We start from the raw sequence: 21,226 nt of genomic DNA, 5'->3' as shown, positions 1-21,226 counted from the left end.
TACTAAATAGTTCGCATATAAACTAATCCTGACTGTTTTCAGTAAAAATTACAACAACATTGTTCACCTAACCCATACAAATCATACGAAATGTAAAAGGATTATAATTACTGTGGAACCGATTATAAAACGAACAACGCACTTTAATTATAATAATATTAAACAATTTTATTAGATGATTTTTGTATAAATGAAGGTTAACGGGACGGATAAAGAGGAACGTAGATATTATGTAATGATAGAAATAAAACAATAATAATTACCTACAGAAATGAAATGTATGAATTTGGATTTTGAATAATATAATGTATCTAAACATTTAAATAATATTTCAAAATGTATAATAAAATAATCCATAAAATAAAAATAATAATAATAATAAAATAAACGACTACACAGAGTTTAACTAAAAATACTAAATAATATTTATATAATATTATCATACTAAATATCATGTATATTATTATATACGGCACATTTTTTTAAATATATTTACAAAATAAATACATTTTTACATTTTTATCTTCATGCTTTCTTATTTTACCAAACATAATCAGGCCATCGTAAGTACGTACTAAGATGCGTCTTAAGGTTAATAGAAAAACATAAAATAGTAGTGAATTTGAGCCTAATTGCAACACAACAATATTTCGTCGAAAATTCTTATATCGTTTTTTTTTTTTTTTTAACACAAATGTTTAATACAATTTTATTCGTTATAATATAATATATGACATGCGACGATCCCCTTTTCGCCTCAAACAGCGTTGACAACGGGTAATGGTGGAATGACGGTGACCTTTGGTTTGATTAACATTTGCGCTTTCTTCAGCGTGTAATCCCATCCTCTCCAGCGGAACCACACGATACCTAAGAGTACAAGATAAATAACATTATGATAATATTTCACGCACCTCGGTTTAGGAAGTGAATATTATTAATTTTTTTTCTAAATGTGTTAATTAAAGCTCCGTACATAACGCAATGGTCACACTCGCCCGTATGCATAATATATTATTATGTATATACGGAGCTCTACGCGTGCATAGGATAAAACGGACACGCCGTCGACAATATTATAATATTACACGATAAGTATTTTATTTACAACTAGGAAGCACCCAAATTCTTATACTCATTATATTATTTTTATTGATGTACACGCAATTTTTTTTATCTGACCATAACGGTTATGATTAATAATATTCCAGACCAGTGATTACGCGTTAGATTGTCCGCATACGTCTATTATAGGCAGTTTGTGTATACTTAGCTAGATACTTTCGTCGTAAATATTATGCTTACTTAATTGATGAATATTATAAATTGTTATTATCGTACCTAGATGGTTTTAACCGTAAAAAATGCTTTTAATTAATCAAATTTTCACGCTTGAAAACTCGACTACCAAAGTAAACAAAATCATATTATAACGGGAAAGGCAATTTATTAGACCTTTTGTTTTTTTTATTGTTTTAAATATCATGCATAATTACCCGAATACATAATCGAAAACACTTTAGATAACGTAAAAGTATTAAAACTACTCCATTATTATTCATTACGTCTGTATACTGTGTGTGCCTATAATATTATAGAGAAATACCGAAAAGATGCTTTGTGGCTCGGTTGAGCGTAAATCACTGTAACTATAATCTAAAGCATTATACAACGGAAAAAATAAACTGTTACGATTTTTCGACAGGTTACTTTAAATATAATTATATTTTTAAACATGCCGTTTTTATATTTTTCCTAACAAATCTATAACAATTATCACCCCGCGCAGTTCAAAATCCGTGTACAATTTTTCGCAATATTTTCATTTCATTTATTCATTCGGACCGTTTAATTTGAATGAATATCTATTCGCTTGTCACAGAACACCGAATCGGATGCGTAGTATGATGTGTACATGTGGTTAAAAAATAACATTTTTAATTATATATTTATTTGGAGCTCATTTAATAATAAATCGATTACTAACGATTATAACGATGTATATGTGTGTAATGGGTTATACCTATTTGGTTTCAAATAATAAAGATTATAAAATAGTTTTGATTTAAAGATATATTTTTAAATCAATAGAATGTTAGGTATTTTAACAACGTCGATTCGTGGTTATTAAGCTGCCTACATATTCCCCTTTTTTACCTTGTCTGGCCGTTAAATCTTGTGGATCATTTAAATACAATCCGTTGAGTCCTCTGCCGCAAGACTTCCACCACCAGCCTCCTTTCAACATAGATGCACAGTTTAAGCTTGATCTATCGTTGTCTCTGTAAGGAAATAAAATAATTAAATAAAATTTGGATTTTGGTAATGGGATCGGATGATTAATAATAAATTATACAACGATATTATGCAGTCACAAACCTGTTGTACGTAGAGAATGGACTGTTATTGCTTCCATACCACGGGTCATTCAATGAATCTCCAGCATTGCCCTCATATCCATCAATCTCTAACTTGTAATATTCAGATTCCGAGTAAATTTTGAAATGTGAATATTGAGCGTACCTATAAAAATAAAAATGGAAAAAATTAAGTTAACAAACGATGTAACAAACAGATTGGTATTTATATTTATTAATTACAATATGACTCAAAATGACATAATTTAAATCGAAACACGTCTGATTAAATTACGAACTATTAGCATTCGATTATCTGAATAATATATTAAACAGTTTTGTTGAATAATGTTTCATACTAGTTCATACTTCATGATTAATAATTTTACGCAATTATGTTCAAATTCGACAAATTCTATTGCAATATTCTTATGTCTAAGTCTAAGAAAGTAAGAAAATAAAATATTACCTTCTGTTTCCTTCAAAATCTTCCAACTCAATTCTTAACATATATTCATCGTTACTGGTCAGCATGTAAATATTTTCGTTTCCCATCCAAAATTCTTTAGTAGGGTCACCGAATCCATTTTTATAATCGGTCCAGTCCCTGTTGAAATTTTCACGTATCGGATCGCTAATATCGTCCCTTCTTTGTATGACCTATACAATATAATTATAGTTAAGTACATTTATATAAATAATGCAATTTTTAATAAATTAATATTAGTTAATAACTAAAAATGTATTATAGAATTTTCAATATTAAAAAAAATCAAAATATATTGTGATAAAAAAAAATAAAGGTTAATAATACCTAATTATTTTATTATAAATAATATTATAATACTGTAAATTATCTTTATTAAAACCATAAATTCATTATTCATAATTTCTGCACATTTTGTATATAGGTGCTAAAGTTATTTTGAACCCTATAAATTATAATATAGCCATATATTATAATGTTCTAAATTAATTAATTTTAATGTTATTTATAGTTTATAAAAAGTTAATATTTGTCGAGCTGCTTGTTTATATTGTCTCTTGATAAATAAATAAAAATCAAATTCAGACAATATTTTTACAAGTTATTAAAAAAGATTATTTGTTAAAGAATCATTAAGACTTGAAAGCACCAATATAATAATATTTACTTAATTTGTTAAAATATTTATAATGAAAAAATTGAATATTTTTAAATTTTGTACATGTCTCAAACATATGTTATGGTTAGTTGATTAACACTATGCCATATAATTTGGAACATTTTGAAATTCTTGCAAAATGCATAGCTATTGATCTTATAATTTATAATTTTGTAGAATTATTATTTTAATGTGTCAGATTTTGTTGACGTTTATATTATAATTGGTCGTTTTAAGCGTGCACTAGAACTCGAGCATTCACACGAATGCGCTATCACTACGCAATAACATAAATTGTATACGGCCAATAATGCAGACTAGATGAGCGTTCATTGGTTGTAAGCATTTGACGCGTGAACTGATTTATTATACTTTCTCGATTATGTATTATTTATATTTTATACATACTTTGAAGAAAAAAATAAAATGTTTAAATACAAATTTTGATTTATTACACTGTACATAGGTATTACAGTGTGTATACTAAATTCGTGCATTATAAGAAAAAACAATTTACTCTACTATTCTTATTCTGAAGATATTTATATAAACAATAATGAACTCATTTAATAATTTAAAATTGATAGCACGTAGACTGTAACTTTTATTTCTCGTAGAATTTGCAAATTTTTGAACTGTCATTTTATCCAACATATTATAATTCATAAAATATTATATACGCGTAGTAAACGAAAATAAGTGAAATATCTAAGGTGGTCGTGTAGTGCATATTGTAATAATTATAATATTATACAGGTACGCGAAATTCAATTAGATGTAATTTGTCGAACATGGTAATATCGTGAAACTATAATAATAATATTATAATGTAATCAGATTTACGATGTATTATTACTTACTAAATAAATTATTCCAATAAATAAAATATGTATAATTACGCGTACATATCATGAATAATATAAATATATATATAATATTATATCGCGCCCTGTTGCCAATATCATTAATATTATAATTTATAATGATTAATATTATATCGTGAACACGTATTGCACTATATTTTGTGCTCAATGCAGGTGATTATTTTTTCACTAAACTGTCGTTATTCTCGGTAAATTTATGTGTTTTTGAAAATATTTTTCTTACATAATTTTAAGTCATAATACCATATAATATCTTTGAAGAAAAAATATATTGAATATAATTAGTTATAAAAATTTTAACTATAAATTAGCGAAGTGGAATATAACACTGATACAATTAGGATATCACGTAAAATATTTATCTATTTTATATGCTATATAATATTATACGATTAAACTCCGTTAATCTCAGCTGTACAATTCTTATGAATCTTTAAATGATAACTAGGGTAAAAATGTTTATGACCTTAAAATATTTAAAAAAAATACATTTAAATTAAATATGCCCAAAAACACTTGCAGAGTACGTCTTTAAAACAATGAAGTCCGACATAATTATTAAATAGAGATACATTGAACCTATTATTTATTTGAAATTAACTATGATTATATTTTGATAATAACTTATAAATTTTAATGATATGATATTATATATTTACCTATGGTTAACAATATATACATACACTTCATAAAAAATTACATTTAAAGCCAAAAAATCGTAACTAAATAATACTTAAAAATGCAAAAAAATGCAGTAAAGGTCACGAACATTCACCCCATAAGTCATAGCATTAATAAACTATAGGTATTATACTGGTTTTAGGTTCAATTTTTAGCGATAGAAATCTTTAGAAAACATCTTGTTTCAAAATATTAAATTTTTAATGTCTGTTGTTGTTTTGAAATCAAAACTAATATTTCAAAAAAAAGAAACTAACGCTAAGTTTACCGATAAAAAGGATGTTCTTTAATGGAATCACCTTGTACAGTACACAGGACTACTGTGACAAAGACCAACTGGTCGTTAACAAACTGTTGGTCGAGATATGTCGTCGTTTGAGCTTAAATAATAATAAAAACAATAACAACACACGGAGAGTTGTTAAACTTCGCGTCCGTGACCGCCGCGCCGCAGCCAAGACGTCGCGATCTCTTACCGCAAATGGCGATACGACTACTACGATGACGACGAGACGAAGGTTGTCTTTTGTCTGCCGCTTGGTGGATTAAGCATACGGCGTACAGGCAATATCGAGCGCCAGTTATTGTCTCACGTCGTCGTAGATTAGGGATAATTACAGAGCAATTAAATAATAAGAAAAAAAATACGAAATGAGCAACTGTGAGTATAGTAGGTAACACCTATTATTTATTTTCGCATAACGAGTCGTTTAAAATATACGAGTACCTACCTATCTACCAGCAACGGCAAGGTCTCCGGTGTACAAGTGTACAGGATGAATCGCCAAGCATGCTAAACCCCATTTTTTTCATATTATAAAGGAGTTATTCAAATTCCGATGTTTCGAATTTTTAAATTTACATAGAGATCATATTTTCAAATCCTTGAAATTTTTTTGGAAGTACTACTTAAGGAGTGTCTTGTGGTGGTACAAACTTCTATTTTTCAAAAAAGAACCCTTGTTTTTTATATCAGATTTAGTATATTTATAACATTTTGATGATATCTATACATTAAAAACGTTGATAGATTAGTATAAATTACTAAAATGTCCAAATCATTACAGTCCTCACATCTTCCAAACCCGTTAAGTTAAAGTATTATCCTTAGTACACAAAGTTAAATAACTAATAAAAAATACTACTCGTTTTAATATTGATTTTTTTTTTTTTTTTGCTAGTTCAGGGGCGTCATTTCACATTTTTTCATGGGATACAAAACTGATATTGAAAATCTAAAGTTATACCAGTCACTCGCATGGTCGAGTCATCCCACAAATTGTTTTCAACACACTTTTGTGTAAATGTAGATCATTTTATAGAAATTATAGTATAAAATAAAATAACAATAATTTTGTTCATGGGATGCATTTGCGTACCCTTACATCCCACAAATGACGCCACTGTGCTAGTTTCTAATTCCCGGCTGATGGACCACTTGGGAATTTTAGCTACGCTACGCCATTTCTTTCCTAACCATAATCGTCGAGAAAAAAATAGTATCTGGCTAAAATTTCTCCTAACATCTCCGACAAAGTATTGATTTGGGTACGTCAACATTTTCACATTTTCAAAAATATTTCACTAAATAATGTACATTAGAATAGGGGGATTGTAATTTAACAAACAGAAGTTAGTATCTGCACAAGACGCCCCTTAAGTATAATAGGTACAATACAAAAAATGTCACGAATTCGAAAATATGGTCTCAATCAGAATTTTAATAAATTCATTATTGATGAAAAAATGGGGGTGAGCACGTGCTTATGGTAAATCACTCTGTATAATAATAATATATGAAAAGCGTAATATTACGTATATCATGTAGGTATACATGTACCTACTGTTCTAGACGTTCTAGTGCTATGTCACGTCGATCTGAATTTATTTTATTTCATTTTTCATTTTTATTTTTTACCTCTACGCTTGTGCGCGTAACTTTCACGCCGCCGTCGAACGCTTTATACGCGTTGACCGAGGAGGCCTTGGACGACCACGACTGCGCTACGACGGGTGTACACAACAATCGTGTTCGCGTTGTATCAAAAGTCCCCAAACGGACTTGCGCTCGTGGCCGGCGTTACATCATTTCGTCGGAAACCGTCGAGGTTGTCCGAAAAATTACAACCAGAAAATACTATTATACGCGATTGTGTGTGTGCGTGTGTCGTCCGCAGACGTACCAACGACTGATGCTATTATTACTATTATTACTATTATATACCTACTCTATCGTTATCACCGCGCCGCCACAATGTGCGCAACAATGATGCACGCAGCACGCTCGTGCACTATTATATGGTATTATTGTTTTTGTTTACGTATAGTACGCGTGTTTCGTTTCGTTAAACATGTCTTATATATATACGGCACAATACGGCGTGTGTATTATGTGGTACGCGCGCCCTTTGCGGCGACCGAGTTCACGGCGGGCGCGTGTCAAAACTTACCGTCCAACCTCCGTCGGCAATCTCCTGTTCGCAGTACACCTTCAGGTACCAGTAGGCCGTACCTCGGATTTGCAAATAATACACGCCGGATTGCTTCATGCCCGCGTTCAACAGGTCTAAACACGAAAATCCCTGGAAAAATTAAAACAGAGATAGACGTTAATGAACGATAATAATATTAAATTGTATATTTTGTGATTATTACTGCGGAAGTCGCATGTATAGCTTATGATTATTGTAACGATAAAATCCTATTGAATTTAGATCATAGATTATACGCATATGTTAATATTATAGCGTGCAGCATACGTGTGTATCATGTATTATATCTATATGCTAATTACAAAACAAATACAATAATTACAGATATTTTATGAAATAACAAATTTAATTACTATAATTTATATACACAAAATTGTGTAACACGACTTATATAATATTATCTCTTATTTTTACAATACGAATTCAGAAAAAAATGAATAAGTAAATAAAATGTTAAAACATCGTTTGAAATTGTGTTAATAGCACGCAGATTTTTTTTTTTTTTAAATTATAATCCTTAAAATGCACTTGGACTCGCATGATGAATATAAAAACATAATTATTTCTTGACAATTCGTAGTAGCGTGTTCAAGGAGAAAACGGTTCATTATTTTAAGAATTGAGATACAACTATACATATTATAATATGTATACCAGCTCAAACGTCGTCCGCTCGACCTTATACATATAATGTATCCGTTTAATATAATATAAGTCAACGTTTTATTTTCCGAGAGAGTTTACCTGTCAAATTAACATAATCCATTACATCGATCAATTAACCTATGCCTGGTAGATAATCGAAAATATTATTCGTCGTTACGCTATTATGTATACGTATTATGTTACGGTTATAAAATATACGCGCCGGCCAGCTGTGTAATAATATAATAATATTATTACGTCCATAATATTTATATATCATATTCTTTCACTATTGACTTTTGATCGTTTTCTCGTTAATATAAACAATAATATATTATTTTTTTTTTTTTCATGCAATCGCTGTGCCGGTTTTCAATGTACGTATTTATCGTGTGTCTATGTAGTGTATACTCTATAGTAGTATAGGTAGTAAGCGTTTATTTTTTTTATCAACTATACGAGAGCCCTGCGAGAACCACGATTTTTATACCTACCCGCGGCGTCGGATCGGTCAACTGCAGGGAAAACCGTCGGCAAAAATAGAATAATATTATGTATATTGTATAAAAAAAATAGTATAATTTATAGGTGTACAATAAAACGGCGAATACGGCGATTCGCGTTGCGGAATGAGTTGCTATAATATCTACAGCGATCTAAAACCCCGCTTGCCGATTGTCATCTACATACGTGCGATAATATAATATATATCACTATATTGTGCCTTTTGTTGTCTTGGTTGTACCGTGTCATTTTCAGCGCGCTTACCTATACTATATATTATCCTATGAATCGTGTGTTCTAATACGCACAATATTGTCGCCATATTACATAACTTTAGATGACCCGTCCCTCTTTTAGTTGCATATTATATGACATCGTATAAATTATATACAGAGCGATTCACCAAGTTTGCGCACCCCTTTTTTCAATTAAATAACAAATTTATTCAAATTATGATAGTTGGAATTTCAAAGTTAAATAACTAAAAAAAAAAAATGATCCGTTATATTTAATACGTCAACGAATATTTTCAGAAAAATTAAGCACTACGATATTTAATTTATAAAAGGATAAAGAGTCTTCATTAAAAAAAAAAAAATGCATTACCACAGAACACTCCTTGAGTAGGTAATTCAAAAAATCTCAGAAATACGAAAATGTGGTCTCCATAAAATATATTATTTAAAAATTTGAATAAATTCATTATTAAATGAAAAAAAAATGAGATGAGCATGCTTCAATGCTTGGCGAATCACTCTGTATATAAATTATCTACAAAATATGCATATAATGGGAATCAGAGCAAATTCTAATTCTGGCCTTCGATGATTTCATACGCGTTCCCACGGCGCCCGTTTTCAATTATGCACACGCGTGATATTGGAAATTATACACTAATGATATATAAATAATATAGGTATAATATTTGTGTGTATGTGGTACACGCGGGTAGGTGTATAATAACTGTGAGTTTCTCACAGGCGGCAGAGTTTTGTTTTTTTTTATTTCCTTCAAGTAAAATAAATTGGTTTATCGGTGGTAAAATCAGGGACAAAACGAATTTAGTAGTGTGGTGACTGCAGTTTTCAACATTTCAATTGTCTTTGTCGTTATTAATAATAATATATAATGTTTATCTAAACGGTCTAACACGATCTATACATAGGATAGGTATCCATTCGTACGTTTAACCTCCAAATAACATCTACGCGTATGATAGTATGGAGGCCAGGGACTTTGATATAGAAAATCTAACGAACGCCGATTATTGAAAATATCGTTGATAATATGTAGGTATTATAATAAAATATAGAGCTTACCTACATGTGTTATAGGAAACGGAAAGCAGCTTGTTGTTTTTCCTTGAACGTATCTATTGAATAGGTCAAGATAAAAGTATTATTTTGCCGTACCACAACGTTATTGTTTTTTTTTTTATATATTTTGTGCCATTCTTGATGGTTAAAAAATATTTTTATGCAATCCGCCTTGGTTCATTTCACATTTGATTTAAATATCACGACTTTCATTCAACTTTTTTTGTAAGTTCTTATTGATTAATATGAATATATAATTTACTCGAAAGATATTATTTTATCGTTATTTTTTTAATTAAGACATTATAAGTAACGATAATAAACTCATTATTTTGACCAGAATTAAGAATTTTAAAATTTTTTGTCTCAATTTTGTTCAAAATAAATTTAATTATTTTAAATAAAGAAGTGAATGACTTATCATGCATCTATGTCACATATTTTATGAATTTTCATGTCAATAATCATGCCCTAAAATGTTCATGTATGTTGAGCTACTTTTTAATTTTTATCTAGTTGTAGGTAAATGTTATATTTAGTAGGAGTGAAAACATTTTATAATAGAAAATCAAATAAACTTACTTATTATAATTCATTTGTATTAGAAAAAAAAATATAAAAATAATAAAAATAATATATTTATATTATTATAATACTTATATTAGGCAGGACCCCAGAAAATATGGTTTCAATTTTATAGGAGTGAGAACTTAGAAAGTTAGGACTATAGATTTGTTACTACAATCAGATTATTAGTAAATTATTTTTTCAAGGATCGTTTATAAAAATTAAAATACAATACAAAATTTAAAACGGCGCGTATCGTATATCGCTGTCCCTGTACTTATTACTATTATTATATGTGATTGTATTTTTTACTGTTAAAAAAAAACAACAATAACAACAACAACATTGATCTAGTTTTATCGTTGTCTTATTATTTATAATATTAATTTATTTCCGTTTCCTCTAATAAATATAGAAATGATAATAATACTATGTACTGAATTTTTTTATGAATATTCGTTACCCCGAATTATGCGTTCACTTATATATACCTACAAAACCGTATCGTAGTGTTCCTATAATATTTGATAGGTAATTCAAATTTCAAACTCCGAGGTAAGAATAATAACAATCGTTTATCTATTCATATTGAACCACCGTATATAGTCATTTTCACTATCTAATAAATCTCATTGATAACATTTGCCTGTTAGATATAATATTACTCACGTTTTCTAGGTTAAATTTCGAAAGCTTAGACTGCTAAAAATATATTAAAAATAGTATTAATATAACACGGTTACTTGCATGAACATGCGATTCAAATTCTGTCGATTTATAAACACACCCATTGCGTTATTTTTATGATATATTATTATCATAAGCTTATTTTAAATCATAATTTGCTACTGATTCCTATATATTTGATATTTCTGATTTATACCAAGTAAAATGGTCCGTATAACTTTTAGAGTTCCACATGCGATCATGACGTTAAATCGATATAATTATAAATTTAATACAATTATGATTGCTTTATGTACATAGAGAAACCTGTTTAATAAGTAAAATTTAATGAATATAGATTTCAGTTACTTCTCGGCGAGAAACCTATTTTGCGGAAACCGTGTAAATTATAAGTTAGAACGGGTAAAGGTTCACACGAAATGGTGTCATTAATGATCACTAGCTTATATACATTTATGAATTGAAAAATATTACATAAAAAAAAAAAACCCTCTTCAAGATTGAATATCTTAATATCTTAGTAATTAATGATTTTACGTATCACAGAAATCGTTCATTTTTTGTAATTATTCGTATTTCCGAGAAAGTATCTACTTGAAGTATAATAGTATCTACTAAAATATGTCTATTAGATATATATTGTATTTTTAGCTGTAATTTCAATCAAATAAAACGCCTACAAGATAATAATATATTCAAAACCGTTCTAAGCGTATTTTTATTTAATGTGTGTGGCTTGTCAAAATCATTATCAATTAATCTATGTAATTAATGTACGCCTTAATTTGAGTCGTTTACAAATAAAGAGATACATAATAAAAAGTCGAATGGTAACTTGTGAGTAGTGAACTGTGGAAAATATTACCGACTGTCAAGCTTGTGAAATACATTATTTAATATGTCCTGTTAAATTAAACGACGTTTAAAAACTACACGTCGGCTAAAATCAGATCTAAGATACAATAGTCAGTAACCTATAATTTAAACTCCAGTTAAAGTTTAAAAAATATTTTACGCAACAGTGTAAATTTCAAGTAACGATTATTACATATTTTAATCTCTCAGGAAATCTTTCATGCAACGTGCGACACGCGCATTTTTAATGAGCTATGTTAAAAACGGATTAAAATATCGTTTTCTCGATTGATTCATTACCTAAGTGTAATTCGTATCATATTACAATAAAATTACGTGCATTACGTAGTTCAATAAAATTGTAGTGACTGCTACACAAGCATACTTATCTGATAATTTCTCTATATTTTTAACTCTGTTCCGTATAATCATATTGACTAAATATTTATTTATGCAACATTATACATAAAACCGAGTTGATATTAATAAAAGGTTCCTTTCCATTTACACTATCTATAATGGATATTATCAGATATTATATGATAGTATGATATCATAATATAGATATACAGTTAAAATGTAATAGGTGAAAATTAAAAAAAAAAAATAAGTTAATTGTTAATATTTAACAATTAAAGTGTAATATATTTCGTTATGAAGATAAGTAATAGTAGTTAAATATTACACTACCTTCTGAGTTCTTATTAATAATGTGAACTAGTATATTATTCTATTTGAAATAATCTGGAAGTAGATTTTTACATTTATATCCAGTTTTAAAAAGAACTTTTTAACGTCGAAGATCAGAGTATTATAAATGAGATATTTGTAAACTCATATCTTAAACAAATGTAAAATATTTAAAAAAAAAGAAAGATTTCAAAATAAAATTGAATTATTTAATTATGATTTGCGAGTTCAATGATTATTTGATTACCACGTGTTTGTATTATTATTAATCAGTTACCACGAACATTCAGCCGGCATATTCGAGTTAGATAAACATTATACTGCAGTTGTGTCAAACCTCAGTCGCCTACCGTAATGTTGAAACGAAAAAATAAACTCACTTTGACTTCGCGGTTGAATTGGTCGGTCAAGAAACTGATGTTAGCCGGTGGCGGTTTATTCTTGACACTTGGGAACACCACTCCTCTGTTCTTCTGGGGTGCGTTCCTGGACGTCTGAAACGTCAGTTGGACATCCGGCGGCGTACCGGGCGTAGGACTGCCAATACCGCCGATACCGCCGACACTTGTAGGAGTGGTGAATGACACGGGGGCGGAAAGCGGCGTGGACTCGGACTGCAGCTGTTCGTCGTATCGGGAGTAATCGTCGATGGTCGGGTCCAGGCGCAGCATCTCGGCGGGCACAGGTCGCTGGGCCAACGTGACCACGTCGTCTTCCTGTTTCTTCAGCCGGCGCTCCACTACGTCCAGATTGGCGATGATCTTGTTGGTGTTCATGCGCAGGTCGTCGTGTATATCGCTAATGGCCCGTTCCTGGCGCTGCGTCTGAGTCAGTAGCTCGTCGGACTTGGGCACCAGGTCGTCCACCGAGCTCTTGGTGCCGACCACCACGTTCCACACCTCGTCCATTTTCTCGCTTACGCTCAGTATCGGATGCATCTGTCTGACCAGCTGATCGATCTTGTTACTCCGCTCCGGTGCTGACGCCGGTGTGGTGGTGGTCGTCTTGTTGCCGGTGTTACCGCCGCCGGACCGACCGCCACCGTGGTGGTTGTCCTGTTCAACGATGGCGCCGTGTACGTCCGTCACCATACTTATGATCTTGGTCAGGCCGTCCGACACCATGTTTATGTGGAACTGTAGCTTCCTGTCGATATTGGCCGTATTGCTTCGAATGTTGTCCATCTGAGTGTTTAGCAGCTTGGACACGTCCAGGTGGTGGACGTTCACGGGTTTTTTTTCACTCGCTTCAGCGTTGATGTCATCGGCGGGTCCCAGAAAGTTGTTATCCAGCTGACTCTTCAGCCCGGCCAACTTAGTGTCAATGTCGCCAACCTTGCGGTCCAATGTCGTTAGCTTAGTCTCAAGATGGTGACCAAGGGTGCCGGGTTCCTTCTGGAATAGCTTGGTGTCCAACGATCGCAACTTTCCGATCACCGCTTCCGTCTTGTCGATGTTGTTGGTCACTCGCGAATCCAGTGCTTCTACTCGACGCATGAGGTGCTCGACGGCTTTATCTAGGTTTTCTATTCTCTGGAGTTTCGTCTCCAGTGTAGAAACGATCACTTCGAATACGTTGAATAAGTATTGTTCTCTGAAACAAAATAATAACAAACGCGTGAACGTTATTAAATGTGCATAGGAAATTTGATCTATTGCAATTAAATATTTAGTTAAATTGTATATACAAATTCAAACTTAAGTTTACTACCCTCACTGTAAAATTAACTATAAAAATGTCATTATTATATTAAGCTTAAAACATTTTTGGTATATTTTTAAACGTAAATTATTACGTATATTGTGTATACCTACATGTCATAGTTTATTAAAACAATTATCGAAATAATACAGGTTATAAATTCATTAATCGAAAACTCTTATTTATTTTTCGAAGATTCTGTCAAATAAAAATACTAAACATTCGCGACATAATGGTAATAAATAAACTATTTCGAATTATAAGAATTAGTATGTGCAATAGGCTTTAATATAATTTTAAAAGAGAAAATCTCCTTGACACCCAATGGTTCTAGAATAAAAAAAAGGGTCATTGTATGCCGAGACCTATCGACACCGTAGTACTGACACGTACGTTTGACAATTACACAACACAAATACATTGTGATACCAAAACCGTTTTCGCGTGTGGTTTCTATTTGAGGAATAACCCAATTTTTAAAGCCTACTATAATGCGTACGACGTACCCTTTGATACAATCGCGATACACACACACGCTGACATGTCCAATTCATATATTTATTCACATTACACAAACACTCTGAAATATTAGTATTAGTATTGTATATCGATCGGCCCGTCTTCGGTGCGCGCACAGTGTTATGAATGGACGAGCATGGTAGCGGTATATGTATACATACGGTAAACCAGTTTTTAATTCGTTACAGTATATTCCATGAGTTAGATAACACGACGTCGATTGCACTCGTGCACTTTTTACGACCTGCTGTGATATAATACGATTTACGTCGTCTTCGGAATCGTAAGCCTATATAATATGTAGAGTGCGAAGCATTTCATTGAACCGAAAAATGTAATCAGTCTAAAATATATAGAACTTTTTTAATCGTTTTATTGACGTTAAAAGATTAAAACAGAATTCTGACGATAATATGTACATGTGAATTGCAATCATTTTTACACGCATTGTTTATAATTTCAATTGATTATAACTAAAATAATTAATACATTGTGATTTAAAATATATATTTTTTTCCATGATGTAACGATAAATTTGATTAAAACCATAATTAATGAACTAAATTACATCTATCATTCATCAGAAAATTTGTTTTCTACATTTACGAACACAAGCGAAAATAATATAATAACATACGAAATGTATGCATTGTAAACTATAAACTCTAGATTGAAATAATTTGATTAAAAGTATTATATTACAATATACAACTAATGTAATTTCTGGAGTATAAATTGTCACTATAGCTTAAAAAGAAAGCTTACCGAGTAACAAAAGAGAAAATTATTACTATGAAATGGTTTATATATATATATATTATTTTTTTTTAGTACTGGTCATTGTTCTATTACGATCTGAGGAACATTTTTATACTTTTAAAAACTAGTGATTCAAATTCATTAACAGGTTCCTTGACGTATTTATTGGACATATTGACATTTATTTTTATTATGCAGAATTGCATTACTTCAATTATTTTTTATGTACCTAACGGTTAACCAATAAAATAATATACAAGTATTTTGTGCCTGAATATTTCATAAGAACTCGAATAATATTCTACCAGTTATTGAGACTATAATATTCGTCCGATTAAGTTTTATTGTTTTCAAATACAATATATATTTTATATTATTACAACATATGGCAATTAACTAAAACATAATTTAATAACAAATAATATTACCCATATGTTTGTGGTTCATGTTTGGTATAATGTATTTCTATTCCTAACGGTATCAGCAACACTTGTTCGACTAAATGCTCATTATTGTTATTATTGTGTGTAATATATTATTACGTTTCTAATATCGGTAACAAGATTTTGAATTTTCGAAACAAAATAATACGCACATAGTTTAAGTTTTTCGCGCCCCACACGAAGGTAGAGAATAATATTATATTATTCGGACGTCTTCGAATAATAGTGTAAATTGTACCTACTGGTAGATGAATGTTTGGTACATATAATTTATTATATTTTACGTCGACAATTTTCAAACTATTTCTAATTTAATTTTTCAGAAATCGCCATCATGTTGTACTCATATACGTGATAAATGTATACATTGTAAAAATGTGTGTAATTTAAAAATTACTCGTGGTATTTGGTTAAATTTGAATTTCCAGAACGCCATCCTGCATAGTAATACAAATCATAATATATAATACACATTATCATCGTTCATCCGTCGACTTTCTTTGCTGCCCGCGACCGTCATTTATTCCGTCTATTATACAGCAACAGTACCGTCCGGCCAATCCCGAATAATCCGATTACCGGAAATGCGGTATATTCACGTATATATAGATGTTACAAGACAAACGTGTATAATATACCTAACATAAGTAGTTTATCTGAATTCGCATCTGGCACGCATTTTACTACTATAATTATTATACACGTATAGGTACCTATATAAGTATATTATACGGCATGCATTAGTCTATATGCATGTTGTACGTTATACATATTATATTGTCGTCGACGAACATCGAAAACTCACCAGAAACGCAGGCGAAGTCACCTAGCTAATTATCCATCGATGATGATGATGATAATAATAGTAATAATAATATACGCACGTGAGTCCACCGCAATTATAGCACGTGGCGCTGTGGCGTCACAGTCGCGCGCGGCATGTGATCCGCAGCAGCGCGTTTAAGTCTCCCGGCGGACGCGCACGCGTGTGAGGTGGATTTCGGCGAAACAGTTCGGACCGGATGGCATAATAGTGCGCGAAACTGGTCTCTCCCCGGGGCGCGCAGTCGTACGGTATAGTAATAATAATGCATACCGCCACCCGTGTATGGCAATAATAATATTAATACGCAGCCCGATGGTCGGACAGCGATAAGCCGCGCGAGATACTTTGCGTGCTGCGGCACACACTGAATATCGTAACGGATAGGTAATAGGTATATTATATATACATTATATATAGGTGTAGGTATATATTATATATTTATATTTAGGTGCATAATATATAACACTGAGGAAATATAATAATAATAAAATACTAATAATAATAAAACGATCGTAAATACGAAATCCGACCGCGACTCCACCCGAACTTGTTCCATTATCCACTCTATAGGTATACTCGGATCGCGTGTGTTATTACAATATATCTGATGCAATTAATCCGTGTTTACATTGTGATAAATGATAATATTGCTCGCAATATAATATAATAGGAGCAGATAAAGTCGCGCGTGCTGCTGTGCTCGGGAAGTAGCCGTTATTACCTATATATGAATACTACCGTACAGTATCGTCACTTATTTGTATGTTTTATTATTATATTATTTTACAATACAGTGTGCGCGTAGCGTAGTCGTTAAATAGTAATAATAATGATAGTATATTATGCAAAGGACCATTTTAGTACGAAATTATATTGCTACATAAATTTTACATTTATTTTACGATTATTTAAATCGAATATAGATGCTGCGTAATTATCACTTTTTAATATGTCTATATAAATATATTTTTAATAATTTTATTATAATGATTCTTTAATAACCAATGTATAGTATCGGCTTTATAAATATACATATAGGTATATATATATATATTATGCACATTACACATCTATAATTTATATTTGAGTTATGTGGAGTTATCTGGGGTCTGTAGGACACAGGACCCGAGAGATGCGATCGCACTTTAGCGAGTACACGCATATATGGAATAATCGTTATTTTTTGACGTGTTTTTAAAAGGGACATACAAAATATTTTCTAATTATACAAAATTGAACAAGAAAAAATTATTAGATACTGAATAACTGGTATCTATTTGAATGGTAGTGCTGTGGTAATGCAGCTCAATGCTGTAGCATTTTCAGAGGATTTATAATTTATATATTTTTCAATTTAATAATGCCAATAAACACAGGGTGATGAAATATTAAATTATTAAATTAATATATTCATTTAAGTGCTTAACCTCTACTAACCGTGCTACCGTGCATCATAAACATTCCTTAACGAGTGTGGTTACGTGTGCATATTGACGTATTGTGATACTCCATAGTATTTTCTCAAGAAATCATAATGAGATTTATTCATGCGAATAACGAGCCTACTTTCGTTCAACTATCATTTGAAACATTTTTTTTTTTTTAACTTTTATCTTAGTTTTAATTAATACCTCGCGCATTATTATTAATTTATATTATTATGACACGAAACCATCTATTTCGAACGTAGATTGAACGTTTTAATTTTACGAAAATTATTATAGGTATCAGCTAGGATGATATTTACATTTTATCAGTCTTGTTTTATTATTTTATAGTTTATATAAATTATCACGTAGGTACTATAATTTAAAATATTATTATTATTATATTATGATATATGATGCTATTGTTTTCTGTATATTTTAAATATATTATAATATCGTTGTGGCTTTGTGAGTACCTACGACAAAGGCATAAACAATTAGATGACTATATTTTTAAAATATGTGCAAATGATCGTATTGTGTATAAGATATTATATATAATTTCAAGACACATATTATACGTGTTTGATTATTAAACATATTATAACATTGTGTAAAATAATCTAGGATATTTTATTTAAATTTTACCAGTAATATTTTACGAAATCCAAATGTATAATCATCACACATTATCATAATTTGAACATGATTTGAATGTTCAGATTACCAGGATTTTTAATGTTACTCGTAAATTTTAGATATTAATAACTTGAGTTGAATTAAGCCAGATTAATTTTAACGAAAAGAATAAAAACAATGTTTTTTGTTAATATATAATGTATAAGAGTATTAGATAGTAATTTAAATTATAAATAGAACATAGAATATATTTATTGTTGAAAACACATTAAATACTTAAATACATTTAAAAAATTTGTAATCATATAAAAAAGACAGTCTATACAAAATGTATATACCAATCACGCCAAATTAAGTACATAATATAAACAAATTTATACATTTTTAAAATAAAAATACTTAAATGTATATATTTAATTATGCAATTAAACTACCGTCGGTTTAATAAAAATTAATCCTTTGCATTAAATTTAACTACTACAACATGTTAACCTTAATTTCTTTAAGAGAAAATTGCCTGTGTATGCGTAACACTATAATCATTAAACAAAATAAATAAAAAATTGATTATTTTTTGTAAATTTTACTTTTATTTTATCAATTATTCGAAATTATTTAGTATATTTATTATTAATATTTATATAGTACGTATTTCAAAATTAATGTTAATTAATGTTACATTAATGTATTTCAAAACAAAGTTTTTAAAGCATTTCAAAAAATTAATTGTACGATACTCGAGTTGTATACAAATCAATCATAAATGACCTTAGTACACTTTATTTATGAGAATAATAATTTTAAAATATAGGGCAATTGTGAAAATTAATGTTAATTTCAATAACCGTGGGACTGAACTTGTTTTTTAAATATGTGATATATATCGTGTATTTAAATTATTATCATTAATAAACAGCTCATAAATTAAGAAATTATCAATGAATATTATAAATAAAATATTAATTATCAAGGTTATGAAAAATGTTCACTGATCACGTATACAATAAAAATAAAATATTTTAGCCATAGCCGATGAATGATATAAATAGTAAATAATAAATGGATATAAAAAACATAGTTGACTTATTATTTATTTTTCAAGAATCGAACAATTTGTACAGAATATGTGTACACATTTCAAATATTAAAAATGCATAAAAATATTTTCTAATTATTTTGTAAATATAAAATGTGGTTGAATTTCGTGGTATATAAAAATAAAACTAAAAATAATTATAATATATACTTTTACTTTTATATATTATGTATAGAGGTCCTATCGACATGATTCATATTTTTATTGAATACTGTTTACACGCCCGGAAGTTGGGACAAAGAAAATATTATGCTTTCGGAATCATTTGCTTCATCACTCAACCAGGACCCTAACTTCATTTCCGGCTCAATCAAATTCATCATCACCAAACCTAACCTTCAGTAATCTATTCAATAATATATAACCCAACAAATCATTTTGTATTTAAGTAGTCTTATTTTTATTATAATCATTTGTGAATTGTTATACTTCTACATTATCTATAGTTATATAATTTAATATTGTCAAAATTTCCCTATGGCCACTGCTACTGTTGTAGATTTATTTAAATAAAAAAATATAATAATAATAATAATAATAAATACTTTTATGTAACTATTGTTTACTTCAAATCAAAAATAACAGAAACACGGGTTAAACATATTTTTATTTTTTTTTTTATAAGCTTTTAACTAGAAATTAGCTTAAAAAATACAATTCACAATTGATAATAACATAAATATTTAGATAATATTATAATATAATAATGAGATAAAATATTTTAATAATAAAATAATAAACTATGTGATATTAAAATAAATACAACAATTTAAGGCCGATAATGAACTATTGCAGTAATAAACACAATTTAAGATATTATATTGGTTACCTATAACCTTATGATATAATGCTTCAAAATTGAATAACGAAGTAACAATTTAAATTAGATTTAAGTAATTTAAATCTAATTTTATACTATTTTATACCTATATAAATCTATAATCGCGAGCTAACGGTTCGTTATAATATTTCCATTTGGAGGGAGCACACTCA

At 29.7% G+C, this 21,226-nt stretch overlaps 1 protein-coding gene across 1 annotated transcript in view; it reads right to left on the bottom strand.

The window, feature by feature from the left end:
• Positions 1-663: 663 nt before the first annotated feature.
• The window catches only part of LOC113557638, an 82,438-nt gene continuing 61,875 nt past the window's right edge, over positions 664-21,226 (bottom strand). The window contains exons 2-7 of the mRNA XM_026963204.1: positions 13,204-14,416; positions 7,518-7,649; positions 2,827-3,017; positions 2,380-2,523; positions 2,158-2,282; positions 664-870 (exon numbers count right to left, since the gene is read on the bottom strand). Of these exons, the coding sequence (XP_026819005.1) occupies positions 758-870; positions 2,158-2,282; positions 2,380-2,523; positions 2,827-3,017; positions 7,518-7,649; positions 13,204-14,416 (1,918 nt within the window). The 3' untranslated portion in view covers positions 664-757. The remainder of the gene's footprint in view (positions 871-2,157; positions 2,283-2,379; positions 2,524-2,826; positions 3,018-7,517; positions 7,650-13,203; positions 14,417-21,226) is intronic.

This window comes from Rhopalosiphum maidis, chromosome 4, assembly GCF_003676215.2.
Source record: "Rhopalosiphum maidis isolate BTI-1 chromosome 4, ASM367621v3, whole genome shotgun sequence".
Taxonomy (NCBI): Eukaryota; Metazoa; Arthropoda; class Insecta; order Hemiptera; family Aphididae; genus Rhopalosiphum; species Rhopalosiphum maidis.
Note: the sequence above shows the minus strand (reverse complement) of the source record. Positions and strands in the feature narration are given on the sequence as shown.